This window comes from Exserohilum turcica (assembly GCF_000359705.1).
Source record: "Exserohilum turcica Et28A unplaced genomic scaffold SETTUscaffold_1, whole genome shotgun sequence".
Taxonomy (NCBI): Eukaryota; Fungi; Ascomycota; class Dothideomycetes; order Pleosporales; family Pleosporaceae; genus Exserohilum; species Exserohilum turcicum.
In genome coordinates, this window is record NW_007359914.1 from 2376951 (window position 1) to 2390188 (window position 13238).

At 53.7% G+C, this 13238-nt stretch overlaps 6 protein-coding genes across 6 annotated transcripts; 3 read left to right on the plus strand and 3 right to left on the minus strand.

Annotated features, from left to right (window-relative positions):
- Nucleotides 1–1124: 1124 nt before the first annotated feature.
- SETTUDRAFT_18525 (uncharacterized protein) lies at nucleotides 1125–1525 on the minus strand (the record flags this gene model as incomplete). The annotated part of the gene is made up of 2 exons (XM_008021905.1): nucleotides 1125–1240; nucleotides 1303–1525. The coding sequence occupies 2 exons, from the start codon at nucleotides 1523–1525 to the stop codon at nucleotides 1125–1127; spliced, it is 339 nt and encodes a 112-aa protein (XP_008020096.1).
- Nucleotides 1526–4622: 3097 nt separating this feature from the next.
- Nucleotides 4623–5351, plus strand: SETTUDRAFT_87253 (uncharacterized protein; the record flags this gene model as incomplete). Its single annotated transcript, XM_008022325.1, has 1 exon — nucleotides 4623–5351. A coding segment is annotated over one exon (729 nt), but the record flags the coding sequence as incomplete, so codon positions are not given.
- A 381-nt stretch (nucleotides 5352–5732) lies between these two features.
- SETTUDRAFT_18527 (uncharacterized protein) lies at nucleotides 5733–6554 on the minus strand (the record flags this gene model as incomplete). Its single annotated transcript, XM_008021906.1, has 2 exons — nucleotides 5733–6122; nucleotides 6174–6554. 2 exons carry the CDS (start codon nucleotides 6552–6554, stop codon nucleotides 5733–5735), a joined length of 771 nt encoding a protein of 256 aa, XP_008020097.1.
- An 845-nt stretch (nucleotides 6555–7399) lies between these two features.
- SETTUDRAFT_170634 (uncharacterized protein) lies at nucleotides 7400–9360 on the minus strand (the record flags this gene model as incomplete). Its single annotated transcript, XM_008022708.1, has 2 exons — nucleotides 7400–8939; nucleotides 9102–9360. 2 exons carry the CDS (start codon nucleotides 9358–9360, stop codon nucleotides 7489–7491), a joined length of 1710 nt encoding a protein of 569 aa, XP_008020899.1. The 3' UTR covers nucleotides 7400–7488.
- A 379-nt stretch (nucleotides 9361–9739) lies between these two features.
- Nucleotides 9740–10492, plus strand: SETTUDRAFT_87219 (uncharacterized protein; the record flags this gene model as incomplete). The annotated part of the gene is made up of 2 exons (XM_008022322.1): nucleotides 9740–9942; nucleotides 10000–10492. The coding sequence occupies 2 exons, from the start codon at nucleotides 9740–9742 to the stop codon at nucleotides 10490–10492; spliced, it is 696 nt and encodes a 231-aa protein (XP_008020513.1).
- Nucleotides 10493–11041: 549 nt separating this feature from the next.
- On the plus strand, nucleotides 11042–12269 carry SETTUDRAFT_18530 (uncharacterized protein; the record flags this gene model as incomplete). The annotated part of the gene is made up of 2 exons (XM_008021907.1): nucleotides 11042–11524; nucleotides 11580–12269. The coding sequence occupies 2 exons, from the start codon at nucleotides 11042–11044 to the stop codon at nucleotides 12267–12269; spliced, it is 1173 nt and encodes a 390-aa protein (XP_008020098.1).
- Nucleotides 12270–13238: the final 969 nt, after the last annotated feature.

Sequence of the window (13238 nt, forward strand, 5' to 3'; positions counted from 1 at the left end):
CCGACGGGCTGCGAGTAGAGCGTCTGCCATGCGTCGTACATCAATTATATAGGGTAGAAAGCCTCGTCGATTAAGGTCTAGGATCCACTGCACGAGAGACTGCTCTTCAGTAGTTGATAGCTTTCGGTTGACAGAGACTATCTCTGATCGCGGGTGGACACCACGGAGACGCGTCCGGAGAGTAGATTCTAGTACGTCATACGCTCTCGCGAGGGCTTAGATTAATTGGCATAGTTTATTCTAATAGGAGACCATCGCGAGACTTAGTCTACCTTCACGAGATGTCACCTTAGGCCGTGGTTGTTAAGTCATGGTCGTTGGCGCAGATAGAGTTGTGAGGATTTGGTGGGGTGCGCAGCTTACTGGGGTGCGCAGCTTACTAGTGGAACACAGTACTTAGCGCGTAGCTAAGCCTTACGTGATGCCTTCGAGCTAGTGCACTTGGGAACTTCGCTGCGGCTACCGCGGCTTGCCCCACTGCTGTATCCACTATTTGCTTACTACTATCGCTACTACATGCATCACCGCAACAACTGCCGCTGATATTACAGCTGCTCACTGGATACCATCAATCTTCTATTCAAGCTGCGCGCAGTTTTGGTGTCATCTTACCAACCAGGGTGTTTGTGTGCTATAGTTAAAATATTAACTATATTCATTCTAACATTAGTCTCAATGGTCAAGGGGCTTTAGTTTGACAATCTACTTTGCGTTGGCTAGTGTGATGTGTAGCCCTAGAATTAGCAGCGTAGCGGTAAATAGAAATTGAGATCATGTAAGATCTTATGAAAGCCCTGTCGTTAGCTGAGGTATAGGTGAGCTCAACTGGTGTTTGTTAGGTGGCGTTGATATATCAAGGAAAAACGCGTGCAAGTAATAATTGTTGATTGTTGGGCATTGGCCATAAGTACAACTATCATCCACAAGCTACGCTACCAAACCACTAGCCGCCCATCATCCGAAAGACCATGGAAACATCGGCGGTAACGGTGGATGAGCTTCTAAGAAGAATAGAATTGAATAAATAAGATACAGTGTTTATAATATGTGTTGTGTAGGCCCCAGACAATGCGGTCGAACATAATAGGAGACCAACCAGTGATTTACATGACCCCAGGAGAGACTTAAGCAGCAGTGCAGATCAAGCCATCAGCACCAAGAGGGAGGATACAGCACTGAGCTGTAAGACCAGTCTCGGCACACACAGCGTTGAAAGCATCCACGTCACTGACGGGGCCGGCTGTAAAAGATATCAGTAAACTGCCACTGTTTTATGCTGGGAGTAGTGAGCTATAAACTTACCGTTCTCGCAGTTCAAGTTGGCGACTCCGAGGATATCGGTCTGGCAGCAGAGAGGGGTGGAGAGAGGGCCGCAGACATCGCCTTCGCCGCCATTGCCTCCATCATTTCCCTCGCCTCCCTGGTACGATTCATCGCCGGCGTAGTAGGTGTCATGGCGCTTGGTTACGGCAGCGCCGGAGGTGAAGCCGATAAGAGCGATAAGGGCAAAGATGGTGAAACGCATTTTCGTAGATGAAGAGGGTTTGTTGGTTTGCTTTGGTGTGAAAAGAAACGGCGGTCGTAGGTAGAGACTGGTAGTGTGAAGGAGTGTTTGTTGGAAGGATGAATGGATCGCTTTGGATGATTTTGAAATGCATGCATTCCATGGAGTTTATATACATATCTGAATGGTGGCAAAGTAGATGATGGATGACTGCCTTGACATCCGTCTACCCTTCCGCCATCCCGCTTTCCTCCCTTTCCTGTTCCCACGTCTCAGGGAGTGGAGTCAAGAGACTATTGTCCAAGGCTGTTACTATTCCGCTTTGGTATGCATCCAGGGTATCGCTTTTCCAATCTCATGCCTACCCTCCCCAGGTTATCATGGGATACCCTTACACCCTCCCGCCATATCGTCCGCCAAATACTCCATACAGCTCGCTTCTACAAGCCCCAAATCCTTCCACTATTGCAGGTTGCAGATCACCCCGCTAATTTTCTTTACAAGGTCCCCAGTGCCGATCACTCACGCGACTCATGTTCGGTAGCGAATCTGGCAAGGCATCAATTGGATTGCTTTTTCCATGCATGCCACTGTCATGTGAAGATTCTGCCCACATTTCAAACTTCAGGATCTACAAAATGTTGCCAATGCGACCGTGGAGGAAGGATATTCAAGTGAGTTTTCGGCTTCAAGTGTGGTGGGGGTTGAGAGAACCGATTCAATACCATTTGTGTTTGGCTATTCCCATATACTACAGATTCATGTCAACTCGGCCCCGCATAGAGAGCTAGGATGGAAATAGACCCTGTGTGAAGATCTACACAGGGACCTGTGGGGCGAAAGGAAAATGAGTCTTTTTGAACCCGAGAAAAGCAACGAGTAGGGCAGCCTTATCAGCCATTGTTAGGGAGCAAATCTACGCATAAAGTGGATAGCACGGCATCTTCCCGAGAATCTCTGGCTTAATTGATAGGATGGATAGTAGCTGTGCGCGACTTGACTCGTTGCGACTTGACTCGTTGCGACTCAGTGACGTCGTGATGATGGTAGGTCAATCACTTCGCAAGTTGTAAGCGAAGCAGGAGGATCTGAAGAAGAAACCACAGACACATGGCTATGCCCCTAGTCCCATAATTACAGCACCCATATACCCGTACCTGCATCGTGAGTTTATCAGAGAACCAATGTTAGACATGCAGTGCGGACCAAACACCTACACAGTCTGGTGAGCAACCTCTAGCGGGAACACGACCATCGTTAGCGATGATAATCGAGGTGACTCAAGAATAACATGGCTATTATACAAACAATCGAGGAATAATAGCGAGTTAACAGCATCCACATGATATTCAAGAACATTTTGAATAGCACATTTCAAACGATGCAACCCTCGACACCTTCGCCCCACCAATATCACCACAACTATCACTATCCCATTGCGGCGACGAAAGAGACCCAAGCAAGCGAATACAAGACAGTTCCAGGCCGATCAAGAATGAAAAAGGTAGTATAATCAAGACAACTTCTCAGCGAACTCAGCGCCAAAGCCACGCCTTCTCTTCCAGCGAACCGAAAATGAAAAAGCAAACCATCAACCGTTCTCCAGGCAAAAAACAAAAAGCACAGATTTCTCATATTCGCTACACCAAGTACGATCGCTTTTTCTCATTCCAACTTTTAGTCGGATGCTCCTCTTGGCCATGCTAAGCCCCCTTCTGCCCCTATCTCCTCCTCTTCTCTCCTCCCCAACAATCGTAAACAACCCAATAAACAACACAAAAGATGCAGATGCGATCTCAGAAACCACCACCTGCCACCCTATCTTCTCCCACACTGTATAAACCATCCAGATCCCTAACCCCACGCACTTATACCCGCCCCCCCTCAAACCTCTCATTGCAACCAAGTTTTCCTCCAACCCACACACACAAACATGCACTTATATACGCCCACGTAAATGTACATAAACAACTAAAAACGGTAGTTGTCAACAAACAACACACACTGCGAGTGGAAAAAAGAAAAGAAAAAGAAAGGGATATACTGTAAGCAGGGCTAAATGGGGTAAAAAGAGAAAAAATTGCATGGAAAAAGAAAGTGCAAAGTGGAAAAAGAAAAGAAAGGGGGGAACAAAAAAAGGGGGTAAACAAGGGAAGCATCGCGGCAACTAAAATGATACGGGAGATATGAGAACTGGTTCTGGTTCTAGTACTGGTACTTGCTAGACCTGACCACTGCCGACGCAGGGGAACAGTCCCAGTCCCAGTCCCAGTCCCAGTCCACGTCGACGTCGACGTCGATCCAGGGTTTTTACTTGACACTTAGCTCTCCCTTACCCTTATCCGTTCCCATTCCCTCCTTTCTCCCACTCCGCGCGCCCAAAAAAAAGGGGGGGAGGGAGGGGAGAGTCAAGAGAGAGAGAGAGAGAAATGGCGTAGAGTCAAAAACGAGTCAGTGAGTAAGTAGCCAACTAAGTCGATGAATGAATGAGTCATATCCAGCTACACTTACCCAACCCAACCCATATCGGCGCCCAATGCGCATACATGATTATGACTCCACGTTGAGTCTGTATATACACATACACATAGAGAGAGAGAAAGAGAGAGAACGAGAGAATAGCCAGCGCATCACTCAAAAGCGAAGTTAGTTAAATAATCCAGATACTTACTTACGTCTTCATCTGGATTTCCATCGTTACTTACTAGTCTATAAGTTCAGACGCCCCCCGCCCCCCCCCCCTAGAAAAAAAAACACCTATAATGTTATCTATGCTCTAAATGGCAGAAACGAAACCTGCAAATGCTGGACTGCTGAGAAAATGGAAATAATAAAACGGAGGAGGAGGAGGAGGAGGAGGAAGGCGGGTATACATGTGTATGTACGACCAGCATACATACTAACATGGATACAAGACTTCTTTCTCCTGGTTCCCCCCCCCCCAACCCCCCAGGCCCAACCCTAACCCTGACCCCAGTCCACCCCCTCCCTTCTCTTTCTCCCACAACTAGCCTCACCAACCTCATTCCTTTTTTCTCTCATTACCACACAAACGCAAACACACGCAAACACGCCGTCAAGCACATCAGACAGACACAGCCAGGGACAGAGCCAGAGCCCCCGAGTAGACCACCACCTGCTCCGCTTTCAGGGACGGCTATGGAAGCAGATTGCAAAGTACCCACCCAGCTATCTCAAACTCGGCTACATGGCGCGTAGCAAGGCCATTTTTGCAGAGGCCATGGTGCACGTAGTTGGCCAGTGGCCCCAGGGCATCAACCAGCTGCGCGGCCAGATTGCCGAGCCCGTCATTGAGCTGATTGAGGACAAGGTGGACGAAATGGACGAGCTCAAAGCTAAAATAGAGGTCAAGCTCTTCCGCCTTTCGCTCACAACAAGTCGCGGAGAGCGCGTCAGCCCCTCGAGCAACTGGCTGGACTGGATAGCAGTTTCGCTGTTCCGACAATGGCTTGCGGAAAACACGACACCGCCACCAGCCCCAATTCTCAAGTCCCCACGGCCCCCAGGCGCACGAGGAGAAAACGCACCGCTACCTCCTCCGCCCGTTTTTAACACAGGCCGCATCTTCCGCCTCCTCGGCCAAGCAGGTTCCACGTACCTAAACCACGACGAATGCAAGCGCTTCCTGCGTCTCAACCCAGAACACTACAATCGCGACAATCTCAAGCGCCTCGAGCGCCGCATCGACGAGATCAAGAATAAGGCAAAAGATGTCGTCAAGCCTCTCATGCGCAACTTTCTCGAACTCGATCTGCGCGAGGGTGGCCTGCCTTATCTCACTTGCACCCGAATCGATCCTCATGATTTCCCGTGGGATGAGATATAGGGCTGCAAGAAAAATGAAACAAGCCATATATGCGTTGGATGCGCGCATTCTACAGACGTTTTGCGCTTTTCATGGTTCGATTGCCATGGTCTGATTGGGCTGCGCATCTTCTGCCTCTCACCCGCCTTTGTTTGTGGGCATGCGCAGATGAAGAAGGATTGGATTTGTTTGGTCCATTTTGTCCATTTTTTTGGGGAACTCTTGTTACCATCGCTGTCGCTGTCGCTGTTGCCGTTGTTGTCGGAAACGTCGTTTCTCTCTCTCTCTTTTTTCTTGTTGTTGTTGTCGGGCGCCTGATACCCTTGGGAATGTGTTTTTCTCTCTCGTTTTTTCTTCTTCTCCTTTTTCTTCTTTTTTTCTCAAAACCCCCCCCCCCCCCGCTTAACCCCTTTTTCGAAGTTTCCTCTTTTTTTTAACGAGTTGATGATGGAAATGAAGTGTTTGATGTGTTCTCTGGCCAATTACACCAAGCGCATCGTACATGTCGGCGAGTTGCAAAAGCGACTTGCACTCGACATAGGCGGTGGCAATGTTGATGGTATCGAGCGACGGCGGGTAGTTGTAGAAGATGCGGAATAGATTGTCGTAGTCGCGGAACGTGTCGTCGTCGGGGTCGATTTCAGGGGGCGCCGTGGGCACGTGGAGGGTGGAGAAATTGGCGACGGCGTGGAAGAAGCCTGCCTGGGGGGCGGCGGGCTTGTTGTTTCGCGCTGGGGGAGGCTGCGCCGACGGGCTTGTTTCGCTGCCGCCAAAGAGGGTGGGCTGGTTCTTCTGCACAGCGTGTCAGCAGCGTATACAGGCGTGGGCGGCAAACAAAGGTACCTTTTGCACCAGCATGGGCAGGTCGTCGTCGCCGTCGCCCCAGTCCAGCTCGTAGCGCCATCTCCGCTTCTGCTCTGGGCGCGACCCAGCGGGAATCCGCGCGAGGGCGGTACCGCTTGTCGGGGGTGCGCTGCTCGCCTCTCCTCCACCAGCACCGGCGCTGGCCCACTCGTCGCTGGTGCCGGCCTCGAAGAAGCCTGAGCACTGGGTGAGGATCAGCTTGTGCAGCAGATAGCGCTGCTCCTTGCGGCCATTGCTGATGATGATTTCGACGTCGCCCGTGTGGGTGAAGACGGGGAACTCGTTCTGCGAGACGACGAGGTGGTGGTAGTGGGGTGGTTTTAGCGGGCCATCCCTCTTGCGCAGTCTCCAGCCTCGCATCCACCATCCACTCCTCCCAGCCAGCCCGCCTGCTCTCCCCCCCCCCCTCGCCCGCCGCCCGCCGTGCACTGCGCTGCTGCTCTGCACTGCACTGCACTGCACCGCTGCGTGCCCTCAACGCATCTCGCAGCGCCGCCTGGTGTCGCTGCTCCCCGCCTCGTCGGCCAGGCCAGTGTGTGACGCTGCCACGGCCACTGTCCCCAGCCACCCCGGAGCCCGCTGCAAGCTTTCTGGCGCGCAATATAGCGGCAAACCACCACCCACCCACCCCCTTCGTGCGGCCCTCTCGAACCACCACACAGCACCCAAAAGTCGCGGCGCATGGTTTCGTATCCAGACTCGACGAGTGCCGAGCGCTCACTGCCCATCCGGCGCCCGTCGTCGGTCGCATCGCATTCGTCGCGCGCGTCCACGACGGTCCGCAGACATCGCCAGACCCGGTCCAATTTCGGAGGCTCGTCGCAGAGCGAGCGAGCGATGGGCGGGCGTAGATCGCGGCTAACAAACTCCCACTACCACTCGCTGCTGCTGCTGGCGCCGCTGCTGCTACACCTCGTCCGGCGCCTTCAGCTCGACAGGCTCGGTTTTTCGGCGGGTCCGCGACGCACTGGCAGCGTTGAGGCGGGTTTCAGGAGCCGTGGCAACAAGCACAAGTGTTCACATGGTCGCGCTGCTTGCCCTGGCAACATGCAGCCAGACCACCATCCTGGCCCGCCGTGCGCCAATAATCCTCGACAGCCGGGCCAAGCGCTGTCAGCCTCGACGGCCGCCAGCTGGGATGCCGCCGCCCGGACAGGGGACCGGGGCAGAGGGTGTGTTTGGACCTGTGTCTGAACCTGTGTCTGAAATGATGCAGCGGGCGACGTGGGCCACTCGTCGACACCGCGTCTGGCTGATAGTGTACATACTATACAATGATACAGTGCTAATCGCGCTATGCTTGTATTCTTGCCTGCCCGCCCATGAATGGCCGCAGCACCTCGGGGACGGCCACGGTGCCCTCGGCCTCGCTCCAGTGCTGCTCCAAAATCGCCGCCAGCACCCGCGGCACCGCCAGCGCCGTTCCGTTGAGCGTGTACGGGAACTCGAGCTTGCCTCCCTTGACTCGCATGCGCGTCTGCAGCCGCCGGCTCTGGTAGTCGGTGCACATGGACGTCGACGTCACCTCGCCCCAGCCCTGGTCCTTTTCGCGCGACGGGAACAAGGCCTCAATGTCCAGTTTGCGCGTGGCACTCGCGCCCAGGTCCGTCGTCGGCATCTCGAGGATGCGGCAGTGCAGTCCAAGCGCTCCCAAAATCTCCTTCTGTATCGACAGCATCTCCTCCAAAATGGCCTCGGAGCTCGGCGCGGCCGTGGCGGTGAAGTGCTCGTCGCCCATGTTGTCGGGCAGCGTCCACGCGAACATCTCGACCTTTGTAAACTCGTGCACCCGGTACAGCCCTTTGGTGTCGGCCCCTCTTGCGCCCGCCTCGGCACGGTAGCATCTGCTGACGCCCACCGTCTTGAGCGGCAGCTCGCCCTCTTCAAACGTGTGGTTTGCCTTCATGCCCGCCAGCGGTATCTCGGCCGTGCCCGCCAGAGCCATCTGCGGCTTCGCCTTGTCCTTTTCAGACTGCTCAATGGCGTAAATCTGCTGCTCTCCGTTCTGGTCGCGCGGCTGGAACCCGCATGCCGCTGCAATGTGCGAGTACACCATCGAGGGCGGTGCGACGGCTTTCCATCCCCTCTTCCCGGCGACGCTCAGGGCGTACTGCACCAGCGCTTGCTCCAGCAGGGCGCCGTCGCCAACCAGAAAATACCAGCCCCATCCCGACGTTTGTGCCGACCCCGAAAAGTCCAAAATGCCCAGTTGCTGGCCAATGTCGACGTGCGACTTGGGAGACTTTGGCAATGGCTCGTTTGCAGACGGCGCATTGATGTAGCCAACGACGTCAAACTCTGTGCCGACTGGCGTGTGCGTGCTGCTCAGGTTGGGCAGGTCCTGCGCCAGGCTCTCAATCTCTTCCTGCAGCTGTGTTTCCTGGGCTTCAATGGTGCTGAGCTCGACCTTGAGCGCCTTTGCTTCAGCAATCAGGCCTTCTCGCATGGCAACGGGCTGCCCCGCGGCACCCTTGGCCCGCGATGCTGTACTCGCAAGGTTGGCTCGCAGCCGGTTGTTGCGCTCGCGCAGGCTGCGGCTGCTCTGCTGCAGCGCCAGCCATTGCTCGTGGAGCTCGATGATGCGCCAGGACGACTTGCTGTGTGCGGCATAATTGCGGTCGATGCAGTTTTGCTCGTAGAGACCGGGATTTTGTCTGATGTGCTTGACGTCGATTGTGGGCTTGGGTGCAAAGGCGGGCCGGGTATAGGTACGGCGGGCACAAGCCGTCGACGGGCGCCGTATCGCTGCTGGCCGTCGCGAGAGTGGCGGATGGAGTGTGCAGTCTGCGAGCGACTGCCGAAACGCCTTCATGGTTGCGGCATTTAGAGGATGGGTTGCGCTGGCCGTCCCGCCTTTGCCAGCGTCCAAACTTTGATGTACCCTGATCCCTGCATGCCGTCGCGTACATGGCCATCCCCGCCCTGACCTCACTTGACAGTGTAGATCAAGTGGGAATCGTGGTTTGCAGGAATAGTTTAACGGCCGTGTAGTTCCTAGTACTAACTGAACTGCAGAAGCTTGACGGTGCATGTGGATTTGAAGCTTTTCTCCCACACTTGAACCATATTCTCTTGCTGCTGAGAGGACCTGACTGAGAATCTTGAAACTAGATACTACCAGCACGCAGTAATATCTTGGAGAGCGAGAAGCAGGCGACCAGGGCATTTCAGCCAGCCAAATACGTCAGCATACTACACTGTAAGACACGACGTCACCTGATGGCGCGTCTAACAAGGTCAACATGACTTGGCTGAACACGACGAATACAGTCAGTCGCGAGCAAGCATCTGTGATCAGAGACAAGACTCGATTCATCCTTCGACCGGACTGCATGGTTGTTGTCGAATGACGAGCCTTTCATTGATTGACCTGTTCCATTGCTAGACTTCCTTGAGTCGCTACGCAAATGCACGTGATCCTGGGTTTCGGTGGTCCAAGCGCCGGTCGGAATCGAAGAGCCCCATCATACAACCCGCAATCACCTACATTTCAACCACGAACCTTGCGCCGACCATCTTTACACACGTTCAAGCCAGAGGTTATCATGCCGAGCTCATCGCCTGCAGTTCACAATCCAGCCCTTCAATTCCTGGAAAGAAAGGCTCAACAACACAATGGCATATTCAAAAAGTATGGAACAAGCCATGACATCCAGCGAGAAGTGAGCGCTATCCTCTTCATGCGGCACAACACGTCGATCCCGGTGCCTCGGGTCATAGATTCATGCATTCAAGAACGCGACAGCTGGTTTTCCATGGACATCGTTCCTGGCTTGTCTCTTACTGATACCTGGATGCGCATGAGCGAAGCAGCACAAGAGACGACGCGACGCCAACTTTCCGACTATCTTTGTGAGTTACGGGCTCTACGTCCTCCTCATCCCCCTTATTTTGGGTCTTGTACAGGTGGACCCGCATATGACCATCGTCTCAACAGTGGCTTTTCCTGCGGTCCTTTTGCCTCGGTAGCTGAATTTCATGATGTGCTTGTCGCCCCCGTCACGCGGTGCCCCCGTCCAGAACTTGCAGCGCATTATCGAAAGCAGCTTTCAGACGAGCACAAAATAGTATTCACGCATGCAGATTTGTGTGGGGATCACGTCTTTGTTGACCCTGGTACTGGCAAGGTTACGGGAATTGTCGATTGGGAGATGGCTGGTTGGTGGCCCGCATATTGGGAATACACCAAATCCCTGTTTGGGGGCAGATGCATGCCATGGTGGAAGGAAATTGTGAACACAGCCATGGATCCCTATCCGTCCGAACGCGAGGTTGACCGTATTCTGCAGCAATTCTGATGTGCCCAAAACCTAACCAGGCCCGATGCTTCCGGTGTTGAGGAAGAGCGTCCACGTAGGCGGCGCATCCTCGGGTGCGTTATAATTCTCACGTGCGGGCTTATCAGCTCCCGATGCCAGTGCTGTATTACGCCTCGTGTGGCGGTGCACCATGCATAGGCAGGTGAAACAGAGTTTAAATGACGTGGTCCCGTGGCTGTAATAGTATCTCGTCCTAGCACGGTTGCAACCCTATCCAATGCGTCGTGTGCGGTTGGGCGCAGCGTGAGCAGGCCTCGGCTCGCTAATCGCATCCCGGCTTACCAGGAGCCGTCCGTGGTTCCTTGCGCCATCGTCATCCGGCACCCTCTCTATCAGGCACCCTCGAGAGGAGTACATGAGCGTGCTCTCCCCCCGCCGCCGCCTCATCTCCTGCTCGGACAAGCATACTGCTCCATCACCACCACCGGTCGCTGCGTCCCCAGACTGCTGCGCCATCGCACCTCAAACCACTCGCGTGCGACCGCTGGTGCTGTTCATCCCGCCGCCCGCCCACGCCTCACCACCACCATGCACGATCCATTCCCCTTCCCGCGGCCCGAGAGCCTGGTCAAGTACGTCGAGCCCGTCGCCGAATACCTCTCGCTCAAAACACTCCCCCTGCACTTCCACGAGGTGGCCTTTGCCTTTGTCCTGTACGACGTCACCTACCGCATCATCTCGCCCGCCGTCTCGCGCCTCTTCTTCCCCCGCATATACTCGTCCTTCAACGCCCGCACCCGCCTCAACTGGGATGTCCACATTGTGTCCTTTGTCCAGAGCACCCTCATCTGCGCCCTGGCCCTGTGGGTCATGTGGACAGACTCGGAATTGAATCAGATGGATAGCATTGAGCGCGTGCATGGATACACCGGTGCCTCTGGCTTGATCCAGGCTTTTGCGGGCGGCTATTTCGTCTGGGACTTGATCATCACCGTCCAGAACATCAAGATATTCGGAATCGGCATGCTGTTCCACGCCATCTCGGCCCTCTGCGTCTTCTCGCTGGGCTTTGTAAGTGCATCCCGCGCTTCAGTCTTGGGGGCTGTCCCGCTAATCTCCTCAACAGAGGCCATTCGTCAACTACTATGCCTGCAGCTTCATTCTCTACGAGCTCTCCTCGCCCTTTCTCAACATCCACTGGTTCTGCGACAAGCTCAACATGACGGGCTCCACGGTCCAGCTCGTCAACGGCATAGCCCTACTGTGCACCTTCTTCTCGTGCCGTCTCGTCTGGGGAACATACCAGTCGTTCCGCGTCTTTGCCGACGTCTACCACATATACACAGCCGGCATAGTCCCGCAATCTGACCCTGAACTCGGAAAATTGTCCAACGATACGCTTGTCGGCAACGCAGCCTTTAAGAACGACCTTCTCCGTTACTCTGAAGGCCAATCTATTCCCTTCTGGCTCATATTCGCCTACCTAGCCTCCAACGTTATCCTCAACGGCCTGAACTGGTTCTGGTTCAGCAAGATGATTGAGACGATACGCAAGCGCTTCGACCCGCCCCTTGGCACAAAGAAGCAGACGCCCGAGATCAAAACTGCTTCTCTCAACATTCCCGAAGACGAAAAGGTTCTCGTTGAGGGCATCCATGTCGCTACGCCCGGGGTGGTGGAAAAGGAAGATGAAGACTATCTCAACGTTTCCAAGTCGGTTGAACTTGAGAAGGATGCGAGCGGGCGACATTTGGAAGTTCACCAGAGCGAGATTCGCAGTCGGCCCAATCCGCAGAGAGCTGCTCACGCAGCGTAGGCGTCTCTGCTTTTGAAGGGTTGGTTGGATAGTAAGTACAGAGCAATTCATTCCATAGACTTGAGAACAGATAATGGGCTTTTTCATTTTTTTCTCTTCCAATCGCATCGCTTTTTTCCATACTGCCTTGCTAGTTTCTCTCGACTCCCCTTTTTTTTTGGGGGAACCCGTCTGTAATACACACCATACACTTCCATTCTTCTCTCTGCCAATTTCAATACGTCCACTGGTATTTTCTTCTGCGTCACACCGCCATTTTTTTTCTCCCCTCAGCATAACCTGGCTTTCCCGATTCTAATCCTCGGCACAGAACGTGCGCGTGCTACGTACCCGCCCTCTTTTCCACCCCCACGTGCCCACTCACATGACATGTTGGCATCCTCATTCTCCGGCTCATGACACACTATCTATGAGCACGCAACTACACACAGAAACCATTCACAAGACGTCCCACGACCAACAAGCAGCTTGCGTGGCATTACAGAAGAATATCTGTTGCCCGTAAGTATGCCTGAATACGCTGGAGTCGCGCCGGAACTTAGCGTTCGTACTCTGTTCCTAGTACAGAGTGTCACGGAGACGAGGAAAACAAAAAAAAGGTAGATTGCGAGTTTGCGCATGATATGCCTTTTGGATAAAATAGGCAGAGCACACTACTACTACTACTACTACTACTTGTAAATGAGGGCGGCTGAGTAGTGGGCATTGGGGTTATACCCCGCACATGCTGTTGTTGTTGTTGTCTTCGTAGCAACAAAACACAGTGTGACACCCCCTCCCCCTCCCTTACTTATTATTATGCCCCCCCCCCAAAAAAAATGACAAAGGAAAAAATTACAATACCCGCAATCGAATTATACCAGCCTCTTTTTTTTCTCTTCTCTCTCCCTCATATACGCACTCCTCAATTTGAGAGGAAGACTGGAATTGTTTTTTTTTCTTCAGGAATCCCCCATTTCTCGTTTCATC